A 22045-nucleotide genomic window follows, 5' to 3' on the forward strand; every position below is an offset into this window, starting at 1 on the left:
CAGGTGTGTTTTCCTGTTTTTTTTCCTGGTTACTGTAAAACTCAGTATTGGGATTCTGCTTCATCCCAGTAACAAAATAGATGAAGAATGAGTTAATTTGCACAGAACAACTAAGTAGCAAAAATGTCATATGATTGGAAGGAATCCTCTCTTTTCTTCTGGGAACTGCTTGTTTGGGCTTCAGGCTGTTTTGGGGCTTTTGCACTACATCATAAGATGCTGAAAATGCATTTTATTCTTAGCAAGTCCTAATTGCTACAATGAACTTAGACACAAAAGACCCTTTCCAAAGAGGTACCAATTTCAGGCCTAGTATAATGGACATGTTTTGAGTGGTTTTGTCACTAGGAGTTGCCATGTTTTAAAAGTAACTCCTTGGAGGTTTTTTCCCACCTTACACAGGTGAACTTGAGATAAGAGACTTGTGTGCTGTTGAGGCAAGAAGTGCAACCAGAAGAGTTCCAAGCAAGTGAATGCCTTTCACCTTTCATGTCATGCTGTCCTCTCCTTTTCAGCAGTGTTTTGTGATAGAGCAGGATGATGTGCATCGATCAAATGAATAAGCAGTGTCGCCTAGAGCTAAGTGATGTTCAGTCACTTAGGGAGGAGAGTAAACTCCTTAGTGTTTTCTTTCATTCTGTGGAACTCAAAACAAGCTTTCTATATGATATGCGGGCATTCTGTGAGCACTGCTGAAAAGTGATTTGAGGATGGATTTGCCAAGATACCACATCCTCTTTATCCACCTGTCCTCCCACAGTACTTTGTCAGCTTTTGACAAAGCTTTTGGGGTTGTCATAGCCCTTGCCCAACTGAAAGAACTGTTTTTTTATAGACAGCTTTCTCAAGCTCTGCTCCTTTGTCATTTTAAGTCTCTTTAAAAGTACAGCAACGCTCCTGAATTTTACATGCCTCCTACCCTGTCCAAGAAAAAGGGATATCTTTATCAATGGTGTTGCCAACACTGGCTGAATCTTACCAGTATGACTTGGTAATTTTAGACAGTTTTGATGTAATGAGGTAATCATAATGTCACTGTTGAAGTATTAAAAGAAAAAAAAAGTATTGATGTTTTCCCTTTAAAACACTGCCACCTTTTAGTCTTGTCTGACTCATCTGTTATGAACATATTCAGTTTCATTCCAGTAGGAAGTTGTCCCAGTCCACTTGGCAGTGCCAACCTGCATTCTCCATTTCTCTGTCGTATTAGTTCATTCATTATGTTCTGCCACCCTTCCCTCCCACCCCCATGTAATGTACAGTACCAGTGTACAGTGTTCACTACATTAAACCATCTTTCAAGAATATGTTCTCTATACTGGAAATTTAAAATTAAAAAAATCAGAAAGTGAAGGGGGGGGGGAAACACCAACCAACCAAATAATAATAAAAATAAATAAATAAAACAACACCGTGAAACTGCAAACCATACTCCTTTCAAAAACTCATATCCTTATTCAGTTTTTCTGGATAACGCTACGTTTGAGTTCTGGAGAATGAGGCCAGTTTTTCATATCTGTATCTTTAGGCACTGCTGTAATTTCGGAAATCTAGACTTTTAGCTCTTTGGGGTGGGGATTGTCTTAATTTGCATTGCAGCCAGAGAACAGAGTGCTGTCACAGTCTTTAAAGATTAATCTCAATTATATTGCTGATTATGCAGAGACTCTGAAATTTTCAGTAGTGAAACTTGGGAAGCTGTTCAGCTATGGGTCTGCCTGTTCCTCACATGTTGAGAAAATCTGAAAAGTTTTCCCTTATAATATTAGTATTTATATATAGAAATAAATATATAAAATATATATTGTATAGGGAGAATATATATTATATATATTTCTGTGTAGAATATAATTAGAGAAAGATATCTATTCCATACATGGAAATGTTTCATGGCTGACAACCCATTATGTTTAGTATAGCATTAGTCATTTTTGCTAACTCTGTCTACTTGGTTTGTGTTAATAAGTAATTCTTTATAGAAGTGGTCATGGATATGCTTCCAACTTGCTGATATCCACTGCTACTTAATGATACTTGCGAAGCACTTAGGACTTCTTTAAATTCAGTTTGTGCAGGTTAGAGAGATTAAAATTCTGTATTACTTCTTGCTATGTGGCACTTATTCACCGTGGTGGGTTTACGTGCAGGGATGTGTACTTGCTCTGCAGTGGGTCAGAGCACGTGATGAGCCACTAATGTCAGGTAGATCATACTGATTCAGCACATTTGGTGTGATGGAGCAGAGCAACCACTAACATCCTAATAGGAGTCATAATTAGTGTGAGGATGTTTTGGGGTATTGATATAAGTAAACCCAGGTGCAAACTGTATTCAGGCAGTTTTGTTCTGTTCTATGATGTTTAAATATCTCCTGTTTCTGGAAGCTTTTGCTTTTCATATTTTTTTTTTCCTTGAGCTACCAGGCAAAAGGAGATGACAGTCATGTAAATACGAACGTGTACCAATCAGGGATGTGACTAAGAGAAGGATTTTCTTTTAAATCTAATAGAATAAAGTTTATACCACAGTGACTCTCACATGTTGTGATATAAATGTATCTAGAGATAAATTTTGAATAGTTACGGCTAATCTGCTTAGAGAGGAGTTTGTAGATACCTGAATTTTAAAAGCTATTTAACACTTGAAAGGTTTTTGTGGATTTTAACTGTTCTGAGAGACAGGGTTTTATCAACCGTGCTCAAGTGATGCAACAGATAATAGGATTAAATTCTGTCAGAAATGTACAAATTCTGAAATTGTGCCAGAGATAGAAAATTGTTGAACTTATATGGCCATAGAATGAGGAGGATAAGAGTACGGAGGACCTTTCTTTTTCAGACCTTTAATAAAACTGATAGCTTTCTCAGTAAAATGTTTCTTCTTGGTATTGAAAATGGTACATTTGTCTACCTCACACATTCTTGTAGATGTGAAAAATGTTGATTCCTGTATTTCAGATTTTTTTCTATCCAGAATTTCTGAGGAGTAAGGCTGAATTGCTGCTCTAAAGTTTTCGGTGAGGCTGAGTACTAGCTCAGTGCCACAGTGAGGCTGGGTGCTGGAAACAGAGGAACTACAACAGCTCAGTCTTAGCATGGATTTATCTACCCCACTTCTTACCCTTATGTGGATACTCATGTTGTTCTCCTGACCTACTTCTAGCTTCTCAGCTAAAATACTCAAAGAATCAGAAACCTTTATGGTAACTTGTGAAGCTTATTGAAAGTTACTTAGGAAAAGAGTAAGTTATTTAAGAATTTATTGATATAGGTAGACATTTGATGTGATTCAGTCAAAATTGGGCTTATTAATTTGTCACTTAAGTATTTAAAAAAAAAAAAAAAGCTCAGTAGGTACCTTAATTTGTCCCTTAGTATTTTTACAGGCTTAATGCTTGATTTCTAAAGTATTAGGCGTTCTAGTGAACGTGTCATAAACTTTTAAATTATTCCGATGTAACTGAAAACTTGTGTTTCCAGGGTATTTTTAAACTACTTCGTTACAATGTACGATTAAAGATCATTAAGCTAAAGAGAAGTTATTTTTGGCATATGCTGTTCTTTTTTCCTTAATATTTTTCTCTTCCTGCTTTTTCCCCAAAATACATCACCTACTGTGCGTACTTTTCTCCTGTTTGTCTTGCCAATTTATGCACTCTTCCCAGTTCAGTTTCTGAACCCCGTTCTCCCAAGTGACTCTCTTCAGACTTTCTAGGATGACTTCCACTTGGGCCACTGAGATCTCATGCGCTGAGCCTTGGTTTGGGAGGGGTGTGGGTGTGCATGCACGGGGTCTGTTAGACCTTTAGGGTGCTGGACTGATGGAGTAGAGTGAGTGGAAGAAGTGCGTGTGGTCGGGTGGCTGAGCTGGGCAGGGGACGATGACAGCTTGCCTAGTAGTTCTCTGCTGTGGAAACAACATTCCTGGGCAACATCTTCCTAGCTGAGGCTGGCAGTCAGCCCACTCTCCCGTGGTGTGACCAGCATGTCTGCAAGGTACAGCTCTTATTATGACCTGATGGTGATGTGCCCTCTCTGACACATAACAAGGGGTAGGTCCATAACTGGTTGGTTTGTGGTTGCAGGAAACAGATCTGAATGCAGAGGGCTATTTAGATCCGTACTGGGAATAATTTGTTTTGCAGACATTTATACACGGAGAGCAATGAGCCAACTCAGGATGAGGTGTTCTTTGTTCTTACAGAAAGCTCTGTGAGACTTGCTTACCCACAACAGAGTTTTGGATGGCAGTCCTGGCACTTCTGTCTTCTTCCAACCTTTCCCAACCTCTTTTTAACTGTTTAGGACATAATTGTTTTTTTTCTGTTTTTGTTTTTTTTAACTATGCTGCTGTTGTCAGAGAAGCTTAGAAGGCACAGAGTGCTTGCAGAATATTTTCAGTGATGAATGTTAGTCTACTCTGCAGTTTGCATTACTAAGAATAATCTACATTTTTTAAAAATCCTTTAAAACTACACTTTTCTTACTGGTACCAAGGGCTTTTTTTTGCATCAAACTACAAAATCGGGTAGCTGTAAAATTTTGAACTGTAGTTCTACTTAATAAAAATGGCTCTTAAGCAATCTTTGCTATGTATACAATTTTTTTTTCTTAGTGCTTCAGTGGCTGAAATGTTAGCTTTCTCTGCTGATGTCCAATGCCCCTTATGATTCTGGGAGTTCTGCTGGGTAGGTACAAGAAAGAGATTGTGTTTTTGAATAATTGGACAGAATTATTGGAATAATTTAGGAAGCAAGGCGTAACATTCATGATTAAGGGAGCTGGAGCATCATATCCCATGAGCTGGGACTTTTCAACCTGGAGAAGAGAGGTCTAGGGGATCTTATCAAGGTGTATAAATAACTGGAAGGAGACAGTGGAGATGAGGGAGCCTGATTCTTCTGCTCAGTGAAGAAGAGACAATGGATGCAAGTTAAAACACACAAAAAAATCAATCATAATAAAACAAACAAACAAAACAAAAACACCACTTTTTTGTTTGTTTACTGTGAGGTTGACCCAGCGTAACATAGGATGCATAGAGAGGCTGTTGAGTCTCCATCCTTGAAGATGGTCAAAACCTGACTGACTGTGGTCCTAGGCAACCTGCTGTAGATCACCCTGTGTAGACATGGATGTTGGACTGGAGCTCAAGAGGTCCTTTTTAACCAAAATATTTGTGGGATCTCTGTGACAGACGTTTGTCATGTAACTTGGAGATAGGATTTTGGGTGCTCTTCAGAGCTTGCTGTTAGTTGACTGGTTTGCAATTGACTATCACAATGTTCTGTACCGTATGGTGATACTAAGGTATCTGTTGCCTTGATCTAGAAATTATTCAGGATCTCTAAACCACCTCTTATAATTATGTTGAAATTAAGCTTCAAAAACTGTAATCCATCTGAACTTCAGCAGTTTTAAATTTTAACTCTTGCTTTGTTAATAAATATTTTATGGTACGTTTAGTGTGCTTCAGATAAGGGTATGACACCAGCATGAATGATTTTGCTTCTTGGGCAAGGAGCAAGTTGGAACCAGAGATAGTTGAGCAAATGTGAAATTAAAGTTCTTTGGGTGTGGCCTGGGATACTAGCTGATCAGTGTTCATTCTAATGCTTGTTTTGTATATTTGCATGTGAAGATTTTTTTTTTCCTGTATGTTCTCACAGATGAGACTTAATAGTGGGAATGCTTGTAAAATGCAAACAGAGCAAAAAATGTTTACTCGATGTATTTACAGCAGTGTTGGCCAGGAGTAAAATTCAAATGGACACTTCTTACTCTCAACTGAAACTCTTCCCCCTTTTTCCACTCATAAGGGTTGAGGATGAGTTTGAGTGCAAGAGAAATAAGCTGAGGATGACTGCTTAATGATTAAAGTCCTTTCCTGGGTGGGCTGGCCCCAAGTTCTGGAGTCTCTTCAGGGAACAGTGGCTGTGCCCTTGACCCAAAGTGAGTGACAATTTAATGTAAAATACAGAAATTGGCTTTCAGATTCCTACTTGGGTCCCCTCTACCCCTGCTGGCAGTAACTCTTCCTTTCTTTCTGTGTGTGCGTTTGTTTTTCTAATCAAGGTGGGATGTCTTCAAGAGGAAGATTTGAAGGTCTACTTGTATGCGCTTTCTCTTGAGTGATAATTGATGAATTTCTGTGGTTTGTAGCTGCTAAAGTAGAGGTATGCAGAACAATAAACCTGGATCTGACCTGCATCTGACCTCTTTCTGGTCCAGTACTTTTACTGAATTAAAAGGGGACACTGGCACCATTTCTCCTTCAGCCTTCCCGCTGGGTGTGTTGTGAAAGAAATCAGTGGTGATGTTTTTGTGGAGTGTGGACTAGCAGCTGTGTCCTGCCACTACCTGCCAGCCTGAGACTGTCAAGATAGGTGTGGGGTTTGCAAATCGTGACAGGGCCTGAGATGGGCTCAGGTGTATGAAGGTTGAGAGTACTCTGTTGAAAACCCACTTGTGGCTGTCTGGCTTTTTGTGAGTTTTCTCTTGACTTCTTGCTGTTGCTTTTTGCAGTTGGTGTTTTCTAATCTGTAGCCCAGTCTGCAAAACACTTAGTGAAGAGTTCTCTGGAGATTTCCTCCTATCTCTTTCCTCGTGTGTCTTTCTGTTTGAAGATAGTCACCTTATAATTCCAAAAGGGTTTAGATAATTAAGGAGACAAATAGCAAAGAAATCATTTACAGATTACAGTAGTTGTGTAGTTCATGCCTCTTGTTGTGCAGAATGGTAATAACTAAACAGCCATGAAACAACTGGGTTTTGCTAGGCCAATAATTATTAACAGAACCTTTTAAAATGACTCAAAGCACGATAGCTCTTCTATGGTTCTTAATGGTACTGCACTGTGTTAACTGAACATTTGTCTTTCAAATGGCAGTTGTTAAATACATCTCTAAATATGCCTATAGAAATAATTGTGATAATACTTTCATGTTATAAAACATCTCCCAGTGGACTTTTTTTTTAATCCTCATATGTGGGAACAGAAGTTCTATAAAAAGAAAAATATCTAATTAATCCAAGACTGAAGTCATCCTCTCCTTTTGAACACATTAGTTATAGATGTACTTATTTTTGGAAGTTTTGAAATGCATGTTCTACAGTGAGATTTGACTTGAAAATGAAGTCCCCCTGTGGGCCATGGTAGAATTGGATTTATATTCGAAGCGCTGCAAAATCCCATATGAAGCTGGATGCAGCATGGCTGCTGTGGCTGTTACAAGCACACCAGGCTATCTGAGGTGCTTGGAAGGACTTGGTTCAAAACAAACAAAATACTTAAAAAATGTTTTTCTTCATGGTTTTGCTCGCACCCTCTGATAATAAAGTTTCTAGTACTGTTATGAACACTTAAATTTTTGTGATTAGCCATGTTTTAAGTGTGGTTCTTCCCAGCTATGTGAAGTATAAAGCTGAAATGAGATAAATTGAACTAAATGAAAAAAAAAAAAAGCCTGAATATCTTGTGAAATATGGTTTAGATGCTCAAAACAAGTTAGAGCTGACAACTCAATCAGACATACTCTCTGTTTCATTTAAGATTGATTTCTGAGGGTTTGGATGAGAACGGGTTTTCATTTTGATGAACTCAGAAGAATTTGGTCTTAACATTGTTTGAACACTAGAATTCTTAACACTTGGTAAGGTGAGGATTGTTGCCTGGAGAGACTCTGAATGAACTTATTTTAAAACTAAAATGGGCTAGCAGTCTTCTCAACTTTAAGATGAGTGTGCTCCCATTGTGGTGAAGAGCAGCAATACCTACTTCATTCTGGATTAAAATTTCAGATCCACAGGAGATAACTCTACAGATATAAATGAAGATTTCTTTTACCCCTTAATTAATATTTCTTCATACATTTATTATGTAACATTATTATTTGAAGAAGAAATGAATATGGTTTTCACTAGCAGTTTCTTGTGGGCTAAAGGGCTAAGGCTGCATAGCTGGTTTCCAGATAATTCATGAGAGAGCTGGCTTCAGGAAAGAGGCATCCTTTATGGTAGCCACTGAAAGTGCACTATTGCTTAGGTGTACTCAAGTCCATGTCAACGTCATTTACCTTGGGTGATCACAGTAGTGTACTTGTGGGATCCTAAAGTCTTGCACAGGCTGTACAATGTCCTTAGGAAGCAGGGTGGATCAGTCCGTGCTGAAGTCCGGTTTCCTGTAGCTTGATTTCTATTTAGAATCGAGTGTGTCTCAGTTAATTAAAGCTCCTTTGAGCAGTTGTGTTCTGTACTGTAGTGAAGAAGCTCACTAAAAGACTTCATGTTGTTTTCCAAGTACCTTTTTGAAGGTTGTTGTCTGCCATAGTCACTGGACTCTGTGTTGCTTGATTGCAGTGCTTTATTTTGGAAGGGAAATTTCTTTATTCACCAAGCATGAACATACATCATAAGGATGCATGTGAAGGCATGGATTTAGAGTAAGGACAAAGAACAGCTGCATTTCCTTTATATATTAGGGGGAAAAGATTTTCTCTACAGCATTGTAAAGTAATACCATGCACTGAGGATTAAAACCGCACAATGTTTCATTTGACAACTGGTATAGCACTGTAATAATGCTTATGTCAAAGTAAGCCATGTACGCTGCTATAATAAAAAGAGATGGGGCTGACTGAAAACTTCCCATGAAAGAGATTTGGTACTTTGTTTCTTTTAATATTCTGGTAGTGTTGCTGATATATTTTTGTGAATTTATAAATTTCTGCAAAGATGGAGAAAGTTAGGAATGAGCAGAATCTATTTAAAAAATCTGGGAGAAGTTGTAACGGGTTAGAGACACTTGCTGTGAGCTTACAGTATAAAGAAATTCGTAGTTAAAATAAAAAAGGAAGTCTCTATTATTTGCTGTTCTTCTAATGCTTTAGCTGGTGCTTAAACTTGTAATCACTATTTTTAGGATAGTGGGAAATATGAAATTACAGCAAGTTTACTTTTTTTTTTTAACTTAATTAGATACTTGATATGACAATATTGGGAAAAGGTGAAAGGGGAAGTGGTATTTAACTCTGTTTCCCAGACATGTGAACATTTCTGTGGCATTCTAAAATGCCAACAATGCCAAAATAAATTTCAGCCTTAGAATAGCAGTGGATTCTTATCAAAATAGATTTTGATATGAAATATACTTCGGAATGTAGTTATGCATAGCAATTTTTTTTGTTTTCAAGCATTTTTTTTTTCCCTTTCCTCATTGCTATCACCAGAGAACTGAAGTCACCTTCAGGGCAGAGCAAAAATACTGTTAATAGGCAGTGCCACAATCAGAGTAGCTTTGGACAGAAGGTATAGATGATAACTAAAAACCGAAAACATGAGCAAAAGCTCTGCTTTGCTGGCTCTAGACTACTACAGCATTTGAGAACTGTACTATTATATGCACAGTGTGCTTAATAAGGAAATGTAATATTTTTCAAACAATTACGCTTTTATAACTGAATATGGCACTGTATGAAAAAGGTACTCTTGAGTTTCCAAAGTTAAAGGTGATGAAAAATACAGATCCAGAGCAGTTTATTCTCTGCTTCATGACTTAAGAAACCAGCTGTTCTGAGCAAAGCTAGAAAATGACTTCTGTGACCTTGCCATTGTGTAGATGAGTCTAGAACACAGAGGTAGCAGAAGTCAGTTACAAATGACTAAATCTAGCTGGAGGTGTGTGATTGCTAGCAACGTATGTGTTGGAGCAGATCATCTAACAAGTTAGTAACGGATTAACTGCACGACCCAAATGTAAGTCGCACAGAATGGGTGGTTAACACAAGTAATCACACACTCCCTTCTTCAGTGACAATACAACGCCTGTGAGCTGTACATTGATCCAGTCAGCCAGTTTCCTGAGTTTCTTGCATCTATCATAATTATGCTCTATAAATAACTGGAGTTGTCTAGGCTGAATGGTAAGGAAGGAGTATGAAAAAGGCCTGCTCTAACACGTCAGAAGAATTGAAACCCACGCTCAGGAAATGACTATTATTGCTGCTGGTATCAGCAGTGTGAAGTTATGGTCTAAGCCTTGGCATTTATTTTAGCTTTTTGGAGAAAGTAGGATACGGTTCATAAGTTCCTTACTTGATGCTCTATTCCACCATGAAACTTAGAGTAAAACACAAAATACAAACTGACATTTCTCTAGTACTGCAAAACCCAGAGTGGGCAGGACTTGTCCTGAAATTCAACACTTCAGATATTCAGTGATAATTCCAACCAGTCTTATCATTTCCTATGCAAATGGCTTGAGTACAGCTTGCATCTTGACTCCTGGGCATGATCACTTATCCCATCAGCATACAGCGCTTTCTCCCAGCAGCCCGTGTTTCTATCTTATTTCAATAATTCCTGAATAATTGTATTAAATAAGCTGCAAATTAAGTGGGTAATGGTTGATGTTTTTCTACATAGCATAGTGAGATATTACAGTAAGTATTGCTAATATTGTTTTGCTTTTTTTAAACCTGTATTTGTAGAAATTTCATAGATATCTTTGTTTTGTCTAATACATCTCATTTTTTTCCTTGGACTGTTGGTAGAAATTTTATTCCCACTGTTAATTACAAGCATCCCTGAAGGATACTTAGCTGTATTATGTATGTGCATTTCCTTGTGATACAGCTAGGTTACTTTAGGAACCAGCTGTACATTGCAGAGAACAGATAGGTGTTTTATTTTCATACGCAAGGCTCTCATTCTCAGAGACAGGAAATGTGATCTTAGAGCTTTTTTTTTTAGGTAAAAATCAATGGAGCTCTACTTGGATGCATGATCCAAATACCATCTTCATTTCTATAGACACTCCTTCCTTAATACTCAGGGTTATGCTGTGAATTTCACTGGGAGTCCCCATGGCAAATTGCTGTGGGAGTAACTTCTTTGTAGTGTGGGTGTCTGTTCTTTCTAATCCCTAGGTAGAGGTGTTCTTACCCACCAGTAAACTGAAGCATTGTTGCCGGCACATAAACAGGATAACCAGTTAGTAGTATTTATGATTAAGAAAAAAAAAACAAAACTAATTGTGGGACACTAGCTGATAAGGTGGTCATTAACACCGTTCTGAGTTAATAGCAGCCCTCAAACACTTGCCTCAGTTGCTTTCAGGCGTGTTTTGAGGTACAGAGGACGCATTTCTCTCCTGTTCTTTTCCCTCTTGCAGTTGCCTTTACAATCCTAAATCAAATATGGCCAAAGTTTTCCTGTAGATTCAGAAATTGGATTATTCTGGGATTATTCTGAAGCCTTTGTGTGCCTGGCTGGAGTTATCTTGTCACCAACCTTGGTTAGCGGTGTGTGTTCAGTGGAGGCTGGAGCAGCGGCTTTGCGCGCATTCTCCTCTTATACCACCCCCGGGGTGGAGGAAAATAAAATGTACACTTCACTGTTACACATTGCACAAGTCTGATTGTGCAGTGCTCTTAGTTAACGTGTCCTTTTGCCCACTAAGGAGTCGCTGCACCTCAGTTAATTAGTCTATAAAGACAGGCTGTATGTTACTATTTATAAACTAAGTTGCTTTGGGATAGTAATGCGGCTGTAATACCAATCAAATGGAAAAAAAATAATTGAACATGATGTTCACATATATATGTCTATGTGAGACACAGGCTTCTCCCATGCCACTTATCTTCAGATCCTGCTGATCTTGTGTTCTAAGTGCATACAAAATAGCATGCTGTGGAGAAAACGGGGATAGTGGTTAATGCCTCTCCCTTGGCAGCCCCTTGGCATCTGTCTGGGTTTGGAAAATGGGAAGGAATGAAGTCATGGGAAATTGGGTTGTTTCTGCCACTGGTTAGAGAAAAAGCTGCCTCACTAATTACAATGTTGGCTAATACATGGACTCTGGTGAACGTCTTACCAATCTAAGGATTCACAATGTGTTATTTCCCACACTGTCCAACATGTACAAACATTGCAAAGTCAATGCTATTTTCCAATTTTTGGTCTAGTCCTTGGCTTTTCTCCCAAACAACTCTGAGCAGAGGATATCTGTCTTGGTCTCTGCCCATGTAGCTTGTTCCAGCTGCTGGAGCTTTTTCAGTTCTGGGAGATGCTGCATCTGCGCATTTCTCTGCCAGATTCATTTCTTCTGGCTCCAGTGGACTCACGGCTTGCAGCCATGTTGAACACCTGGTCAGAATAATTGTAGTTCCAGGGAAGGTAGTTGAGTAATTTCCAGACTATTTCTCCTTTAGTGCTCCCTTTCTCCTTTAGTGTATATTTTTTAGACTTTCTCCCTGTTCTCTGTTCTATACCAGTAACGTTTTCAGAAAATTCTCCCTCTACCATGTCTCTGTCACTAAAAACATGAAGCAAGGTTCTGCTGCTTGCAGCATAGTTTGGTTCTGGCCAAGCAGTAACCAGTCATTCCCTTGTGTTGTCTTTGCATGCGTTGTGCACACAGGTGGAGAAGGATGAAGAATGCAGCCAGCAGCATGCAGTGTGCATAATGAAGTACTTGTGTGAGGGATATCAGGGAAATATTGCACGGGGTAGAAGTCAGGAAGCAAACATCATCTTACCCAGCTTGTGTTTCCTGCACACACAGCTTGTATGCATGGTAGCAGAGCGTGTGTGACAATGTATAGGCATGACTGGTAGAGAAGGAGCACTTGTTTACTGGGATTTGTGAATAATTTTGTAGCTTTAATCATAGAACAGCTACAGCAGTGAAAATGAAACAGTAATTAACAGTAATTAATGTTCACTTTGCTTTTGTTCTTTAGAAATAAGTGTTGAATGATACCAATGATTAAATGTTTTATGATTTAAGGTATTTTAAATGGTATTTTATACGTAGACCATAGCATTTTGCACAATACATAAACATATATTTGAAAATGTATTCCAAAATGCTGTTTCCGTTTAGCCTTTTATCTTGTTCACACATAGTGATTCTCTTGCTGTCTTTTTCCTTCTTTTTCTTTGTTTGTTACATAGAGGAATGGTTTCTTCCTGCTATCTTAACTTGTTCTTTGTTGATACGAAAACAGAAATTATTCCTAATGCAGTTCTTCCTTAAACATTCATTGTACACTGGTAGGCTCAGCCGAGATGGGATCACCAGAGGAATGGATGACTCAGGCTTTTACACACTGAGTCAACAGTCACAATGAGTAGATTCATATAACTTTGGCATGTAAGTACAAGCTGTCATTTCAGTTCCCTGAGTTTTGTTGATGAGTTTTTCCAGAATTAATTCAAGCATAGTGAAGTATTGAGAAGTAGTGTGACCTTAGTATATGGTCTGCTTGGATGTAGGTTATAGTGTGAAGTATATTAATGTTAGGTTACCTGCTTTCACTGTGTTAAGAAAACAGCCTTGCTCTGCATTTCATATTTGTGTTTTCATCCGTTTCTTTTTGAATAACTTGTCAGTCACATTCAACAGATCTATTTAAATTCAGAGCGTCCAGCTTGTGTTTTATTGCACCGCCATGTAATGTTAAACATGTCCAAAGAGTGTTGCCTGTTTCTTTGGGAAGACTTAAGATTGTCAGAGGTGCTGCCTGTAAAATAGTTCAAGGGGCAGTAATTCCAAGCGAGGCTGTATAACTAACCAGGATGTGAGTAAGATACAACAAACTTCTCCTATTCTTTGGTATCAGCTTAACAAAACGTAAGGGCTTCTTTCTAACATGTCATTCGGGGCATTTTTAAGGGAAGTGATGTGCTGTAGTGCCCAAACTGACACATTCTGTGTCACTCCAAATCTTCTATTCTCTGCCAGTGATCATCTTATTGAGGATCTTCTCTGACTGAAGGGTGGCTGTGAGCAGCAGTGGCCCCATGTCACAGTAGGCACAAATAACTGTCAGCACAGTAAATGAGTGTTTCATTTTATTTCATTTATCTTTCTGCACTGGGGGCTCCCAGAGACTTGTGGTACTTTGTGCTGATCCTCCCAACTGGAGGTATGCAGATGAATTATTTTCACGTCAACTGTATCCAGTAAAATTCCAGATCATGTTGCTAGGCTGCCTGTTTACGAGGAAATGATTTACTGATTGGGTTTCCTTACAGTCATAGAAATGAATGGTCTCCTGTGCTCAGATATCACCAAGATGGTGACCACTTAGTACAGTCTTCTTCCTGTCTTTTAAAGTTTTTCAATAGCATAAAAGCTTGTACAAATAGGCTGATAGAAAACTTAGTCCTATCTGGTTAATGTTTTTGAGATATCCCACAGGTAAATCAAGCTTTCATTTATTGAGGGATTTACCTTTGTTCACCATGCACTAGTACTTTTTACAAGACTTCAGCTGTAGGGTTCTTGCTAGAGCCTCTGTATTTTATTTTTTTTGTCCCCCACAGAGTTTGGCTTTGTCTGTGTTTATCTTCTTATATATTCCTGTCATCTTTGGAGGTCCACTGAAATGTGCGCTTGCTAGCCTTCGTTTGTGATGGCCGTGGAAAATTTGACTGAATGTTTGTTGGTGTTCCAGGTTCTGGTAGTGAACATCAGCTCTCTTGTTGTTCCTTTGAAACAGCACGTCCTAATGTGCTGCCTTCTGAAAGCAGGATTACAGAGTGGAACAGCCATTTAAGGATTGGATGGTGGCGTAAGACCAGGTTTTTGGGTGTCAATGGCTGTAGGTGGAAGTTCTGGTGATTTGGTACCAATTCATTATGCCACGTGTGTTTGCTGGCAGACTGTTATTTCAGGGTCTTGCGATGAGCTTTAGGAAGGTTATTGTTCAAAGTGGCAGGTGTCTGCCCAACCTTTTGTGCTTTAAGTGCTTTTTAGTAAATATACTGAAATAATTCTGCTGGTCCTATCAGATGTGACTGATATTTAGAGTATTTTCAATAATATGGTGAGCCTTAGAGGTAAAGAATCGCTTGCTATTCAAGTCTGGTGCTACTTCATGAAGACTCCATCGTGCACAAACCTTTATTGTTATCCTACTTTTACCGCCAAATTATGATAAGGTTAGTTTGAGACTCGACAGATTTCATTGGAAATTTGTGCGAAAGCAGAAACTTCAAAATATTCCATGAGGGTTAGATTTAAGTGGAAGGTTGGATTTAACTGTTTCCTTGTTCTCTTTTAAACCGTTATGGAAGAGCAGGGGAAAAAAAAAAAAAAAAACACCTTTGGACAGTTTTTTTATTTAATTCTCAATCAGCAGGTGCAAGCCCAAAGGGGGAGAAAAAAGTACAAACCAAGCTGAGTTGGCCTTTTGTGTGCATCAGAGCTTTCCTTGCCTTCTCATCAGACTAGGTTTGCTTACTGTGAGGATAATCTGCCTCACCTTTAGAAAGTTAAAGGTCAGCTGCACTTGAGGAAGCCCCTGGTTGGCAGTGACTACTAGAAAATGTCCCTAGCTATTTCTTGACAATTAGCCTCTCCGAAACCATAGGCTTTTCTTTTCTTCCCCCAGGATTCTAGGATCCCAGAGTAGTTTTAAGCAATACAGAAAACACTGGATAAATCTTGTTGCAGTATTCACTGTTGTGTGTTCGTTACTGAATGTAAGGTGGATGGGTTTTGCTTTTGAGCCAATGCCCTGTTAGTACATGTCCTCTATGCAAAGCAATTAATTGTGCTTTTGTTTCTTCTCCCTCCTTTTTTCTTCCTTGGTGCTTTCACCGTCCTCCCTTCCCCCCCCCCCCCCCCTTTTTTTTTCTTCCAGAAGGCTTTGAGGTATTTTAGTCTGAGTCAACTTGACCATCTGCATGACTATAAGCCCAGGTTAAGAACGAATTATTAAACAAGAATGGGATTGCTCCATATTTATCAAGTAAAATGAGTTTTAATGATGATGTCATATAGCCAGAGTACAATTACATTTTTCGTGTGTATGCCAGTCACTGACAAGAGTTGGTTATTTTGATGTCTGCTTTTAGGTATGTAGATTTTTTTCTCTTTTAGTTCTAGTAAAAGCTTGGTAATGTGGTGTCAGACTATATATACCAGTCTAATGACTGATAGCATTTAACTGGTTTAGAATGTCTTTCAAATGACCATATACTGTGAGAATTGACAGAAAAGAGATGATCATTTCAGGCTGCTAAGATTTTGAGGCAAATCAAATGAATGCTTATGTAAAATTACCCACTATCCCAACGTGTGTGAGTGTCTGGGTATGTGCGCGCGCATTCATATACTGGAGCTGATGAGCCTCTGGCAGGGAGCTTTGCAGAAGCTGTGAGTATTTTTAGTGGAAACGAAATCTCATTTGAGTTCTGCAGCATGTGACTTCCTATTTCTGTAAGTTACTTCCAAGGTACTTCCTCTGTTAAATCGGCTTGTCTCTGGAGATTTGATCTGGAGCTAGTGTGGTCTGCTTTGTCCTGTGCCTGTGGCAGAGTTTTCCCAGAGTTTTCTTCTGAGTATTTTATTTTTCTTTTGTACTGTCTCCAGCATGCAAGGGTCTAGTGGCTGCTACCCGTGATCGGAAGCTGAATACGTTTATACAAGTCTCAGTGGTACATCCAGCAGAGCACATTTTGACGAGGTATTCAAGCACTGAAATCGTGGAGGTGAGAGTCTTTCTTATCCAATTAACATGTTGATTAATGAATTGCTCACTTTTTCCTTTAGAAAGTGAATGAGAAATAAAGCAAGTTAGTGCATAGTCTTAAGTAAGGCAAGCACGCTCTGGCCGTTAACAGGGCATACCTAGGAGTGTTCTGTAGTTCTTGGCATTTGACCAGGACAAACAGTTAGAAATGAACTTGCCTTTTCATGAAAGCTCTGTTTTTCCAAGCAGAGACACAGAAAATACTCCGCTTCTTCACGCATGGGTCTAGACTGAACAGGGAGTAGTTGCTCTTGAAAGAGCAAGACTATGCAAAATAAAGCTAAATGAAGTGTGAAGTGTATGGAAAGTATTTTTAAATTACAGAAGAATGTAGGCACGTTATGTAGTCTTATACTTTGTTTTTTGGTTTATTTTTTCTCTTTTGGAAAGTTGACTTTTTTGCAACTTGAAAAATATTAGCCTACTATTAGAAAAGTGTGTATGCTACGTCTGAATTCATATAAAATAATTAGTAACTTGAATTGCATATTACAGCACAAGTTGTCTCAGGCTGTTTCATCATTGTCACAAACAGCAAAAACTGTTTACATGGAAAATTATTTAAGTCTGAGCAGACAATGTAGGTGTAACTTGCTTGATTTACTGGAGAGATTCATTAAGAACAGAGAAGTCTTATTGTAAATACACACCTGAACTTACTTTACCAAAGGCTTGTTTTAACTTAAACACAGTGAGAATATTTCATGAGCTCTCTGTAATCTTCATTCCACCTAACTACTGATTAAATGGTTATAGCTGCAGCCACCAACCGTCCTGAAACTGCTTAATTCAAATATCTTGTATATGATCAGTACGTTTCATTGCAGACTGTCTGGAATGATGTTGTGTGGAAGATAGAATAGTTTTGTGTTTTTTTATAGAAGTGCATGCATTTCCTAACACGATCTCCTGATACAGGACGCATTTGAGGGCATGAGTAAACCCATCAATTTCTGTCAAGGCTCTTGGCTTCTTTCATAGTCAAGCTTTGGGGGAGGAGGAGGCAGGGGCACAGGAAAGCTATTTTTGGCAAGTGAAGTTATGTTCATCATGCTAAAAACTTCATTTCACTTATTAGAGAATTTAAGGATACTAGTCTAGCAATCTTTGGGAGGGTTTTTTTGGTTATAATTGAATGTGAAGAAGTTACAGGCAAAGATCTGACATGATCAATTTAATTGTTTTTATATTTGAAATTATGATACAGTAACTTCTTTGTACAGCCTTCAGATGTGATCCTAATGTTACAAAACATAGGAACATTGTCTTAGTCTATTACTATCCAAAGAAAGGAATTGTAACCCCTCCAAAAAATCAGTATCCTTAATGGAATACACGGTTTTTGTAGCATTTCTATAAACGTTTTATTGTGACTTAATTTACACAAAAACAATTAAGAAATGTTATTTATGAGTTTAAATTAATGTATATCTTGAAATACTTTCTGAAAGCATCACAGGACACTGCTTATTATTTCAGATATTGATACCTGCAGACTGAACTGTTTGATGGCGTGCTGCTGAACTCAGTTTCAGAAGCACTTTAATTCTTTTCCACTGTGAAAAAATTTTGAAGTTGTCCAGTGTGTTATTCGTTTTGGGTAATGCTGGGATTTCTACAGCAGAGAGAGATGAACAACTAACTACTTTTAAGGAGCTCACCGTTTCTGTACGTGCATCCCTAATGGCATGCTACATATTGCACAGCTGTTACCTTACTGAATATACTTGTGTTACGCAGGGAACAAGAGATCCACTGTTTTTGACTGGTGTGACATTCCCACCGGAGTACCCCATCTATGAGGAGACTAAAATAAAACTAACAGTCTATGATGTCAAAGATAAATCTCAAGGCACGGTGAGTATTTTACTTCATTTTTTGCGAAATCTTATTGAGGATTTAAGTTTCTCACTGTGGTGTTCTTTGGCTTTCTTTAGCAGGCTTGAATACTGGAGAAATGAGCATATGTAGAATTGGTTTTGCTCTTCTCTTGTACCTAAAACGTACTTTTTGTTACCATGTTAGAGAATAGAGAAAGAGGACCATGCGCTTAAAACGGACCCTTTGCTATTGTTTAATTGGTTACATGAATCAGAACATGTTTCTGGCAAATGAAAGATTACTTCTGTGTGGTTTTTGATGGCAGAGAACATACGGAATAGATTGAGATAATACCAAGTTTTCAGAAATATCTTTCTTGATCATATTTTACTTTTATGACAAAACCAGGTTAATAATAGAGCCTGTAACTTGATGTTTGAGGGGGATGGTCATTTTTTATTTTAACCTCTTGGGTGGTGATACCTGCAACTCTACTATGACTCCTGCTATTACTGATTCTTAAGGGTCCAAAATTATCTGTGTCCACTATCAAGGGTGAATCATTTGGATTCCAATGTAATACATTTTTGGTTTCAATGTCAGCTTCTTACACTGAGAAACAGTTACTTCAGATGATATGTGTAGGTCAGTGAGACTATTTGAGTGATTTAAGTGTCAGACATAGACCTTGTGCCATTTTATGTGCTCCGGGTGATCTAGGACAGACTTAAAGAGCTCGAAGATATGATAGGACCTATGAGAGAATTGTGGTTTTTGTCTGACAGCTGGACTCCAGCTGATAGGAGTTAGAAGCAGCCCTTGAAACCTGTATTTAATTACCTGAATTGCTGTTAATGTAACTGTAATTGTCCCCCAATTTGATTAAAGACTATATGAGCTCATGTCATGCCTGTGTATGCATTCATTATCCATAAGAAGGAAATTGAAGGCGTAACTTAACTTCTGACTGTCTTTGAACTGCTTATGTGAGTGAAGTTATGTTTAGAGGATGTCTTTTTTTTTTTTTTTTAAGATAGAAAACAGTTGATATGTTTAAATTTTAGATTCACTAGCAAACAGGTTCGCTCTGTCTCCTCGCTCTTCTCTTTAATGGGAGTCTGCGGAGTATTTTAGCTGTAGAATGTGGATTTCTTTCAACTTATAGACGAAGTTATTTTTTCTGTTAGAAGTAACTGGGGAGGGGAGTGTACACTTTTCAGAGTGAGTGTGATTTAATTTTTGGTTATGGTTTAGACTATAGGGGCTAAAAATTGTATCTGCTGTTTCTTCAATAGAATTGTCACCTATGGACCGATACAGGAGTTAAGTGAGAGAGTATGACTTTGTCCCATCCCTTCCAGTTCTTAAGCTATTATGACTGACGGCATGATGGATAATAATATCCTATCTCTAAGGGCAAAAAAGTGGACTTGATTTGTAGACCTATCCCTGTACTTTTCTTCTACGCATATACTGCCTATTCTACAGGACAAATTACATATGAAAGATCTAGTCTAGAGCATGAATATAATTTGATAGCTTTTAGGAACTTTAAAGAAACTTTTACAACAGTTCCTTATAACTGAGTATAGGACTAGAGTCTGTCCCAGGGAATCATATTAGCATAGCTCATAAGACTCTGGAGACTTAATGTTTTCCTTTTAAAATTGGAAAATGTTAATGCCATCTGTTTTACATGCATTTAGCCTTTTTTAATAGTCAGCTTTCTTAAAACTGGATATAGGTAAGAAAATATTAAATGAGCTTGGAGACCAAAATCAGGGTATATTGCAGCATGTGTGAATGACCCTGGGCCACCCAGGTTGAGACTTGATTTGTGGCAATATTTGGACTTCTGTTTACTTCCTGGAATATGAGCAAGGATAAAACTAATGGCTTGACTTTCTTTCCTATAACTGGAAGCTGTCACACTTTTCTGTTAGTTCAGGTGGCTTTTTTGAGTCTGGAGATGTATCTACATTCATAAAAGTCAGCTTTAAGTGAGCTAACTTGATACTACCACTAGCGTGGCTGCAGTGGTACAGAGCTCAGCACTTGTTTTATGATTCAAGAAGTGGGATGCATCTGTTTTGCAGAGAGCTTGTTTCAAGCGTTGTGACTTTAGAGTTATGATTATCCAGGCTACAACAAAGTTGGATTCTTTGGTTTACGCAAATTGCTGCCACAGTTTGTGACCACAACATGTAGCCCTGCCATCCCTGCAAACTCCAACACAGGCAATCCCCATGGGGCGAAGAAAATCCAAGGTTGCTGGGTGTTCTGTTCTATGCTCAGCTGTGCTTCAAGGCTGGTCATATTTGTCTCCAGCTCATCTAAGTGATCATTTATGGCAGAATAAACCTTGGATTTGACTGCTGAATATTTTGCAGAAATTGGACAAAAAGCCACAATAAAACGAACTCTGACAATATCAGTTATTCTACTCCTAGTACTTCAGTTAACCATTTCAAAGTAGCTGATATCACTCACCACACTGCAGTTCAGAAATTTACTTATTCATTTCTTATTTCTCTTGTAATTTAAATGGAACTAAAGGAAGTGAATTCTGTGTGTTAGTTAAACTTTGAGCAGGATGTTACTGCCACAAACAGAGGATTGTAGAGAAAGTGGGGAAAGGGCAGTAGGTACCTCACAGGATAAAGAATTTTCTTGTGTTTTGCCTAAACCTGCTTTTGTCTATATAGAAAAGGATTAGACCTTATTTTCAATCCAATTGGATCTTTGCTGTAACACAGAAATAATTGGATACTGTTCAGCTTGTACACACAGGTCATAATGTAAAGTGAAAGGGTATGCTCCCTAGTGACAGACAACCAGATTTTTTTTGCATTGCTGATATGCTATTTATGCTGCCCTTCAAAAAAATAAAAGAAAATAACCTTGCAATGCTTATACCACAAAACAGGTAGTTAGCTTCAGTCTTGTCTGTCATTTAACTTGCATTTATATCAGAAGAGCAACTTAACTATATTTAAGTACTGTGCAGCTGGTATCACCTTCACTGTGCTTTACACACTGGATGTACTAGCTGCACTATTCCCTTTCTTTGCATGTCTGTTTGATGTTGATCGTAATTATATCTTGGCTGTATCAGGTTGTCTGTAATTGAGACTTTTTAATAGAATGAGACTACTTTTTGTTATGGAGAAAACAGAACATTAGGGGGATTGGTTACTGTAAATTCTCATGTAAATAGAAGCTTCTAAGAAAGATGGTGCTATTCCTACTTAACTTTGATATAGCTGGAATAAAGAAGTTAATAGTGTGTTCACGAAACATAATGTAAATCCAGTGAGGCCATGCATGCAAAGCAGTGGATAATGCCATGTTCTGAAAAATGTACAGTGACATCTGTTTCAACATCAGAAAGATTTTCTTCCTGTGTTGCCATAAGCGAGTTTGTTTCACTGGCTTGAGTTGCACTGCCTTTGAGATTTTTTGATAGTAGGGTTTTGTCTAAATGCTTGGGCTGCACCTGTTCTTTAAATCACTGTCCAAGGAAATTTGGATTAGAGGCTTGTATGCTGTTGAAATATCACCACTGTAGTGCTTTTGCACAGGCACGCTCTTCTTAGCTTTTTGATAAGCATGCAGGTTTGCTCAGTTTGGTCTAGCAAGTTTTAATGCTGAAGCAGGATTAATTCTCTTTTGAAAATACTGCGT

General features: G+C 38.3%; 1 protein-coding gene across 25 annotated transcripts in view; it reads left to right on the plus strand.

The window, feature by feature from the left end:
- The window catches only part of INPP4B (inositol polyphosphate-4-phosphatase type II B), a 293558-nt gene that overhangs the window by 118532 nt on the left and 152981 nt on the right, over nucleotides 1–22045 (plus strand). For all 25 annotated transcript variants that reach the window (XM_050710635.1, XM_050710636.1, XM_050710637.1 and 22 more), the window contains 2 exons: nucleotides 16381–16499; nucleotides 18281–18397. In XM_050710635.1, coding sequence (XP_050566592.1) covers nucleotides 16381–16499; nucleotides 18281–18397 — 236 coding nt within the window. The remainder of the gene's footprint in view (nucleotides 1–16380; nucleotides 16500–18280; nucleotides 18398–22045) is intronic.

The sequence above is a fragment of the Cygnus atratus genome, chromosome 4 (genome assembly GCF_013377495.2).
Source record: "Cygnus atratus isolate AKBS03 ecotype Queensland, Australia chromosome 4, CAtr_DNAZoo_HiC_assembly, whole genome shotgun sequence".
Lineage (NCBI taxonomy): Eukaryota > Metazoa > Chordata > Aves > Anseriformes > Anatidae > Cygnus > Cygnus atratus.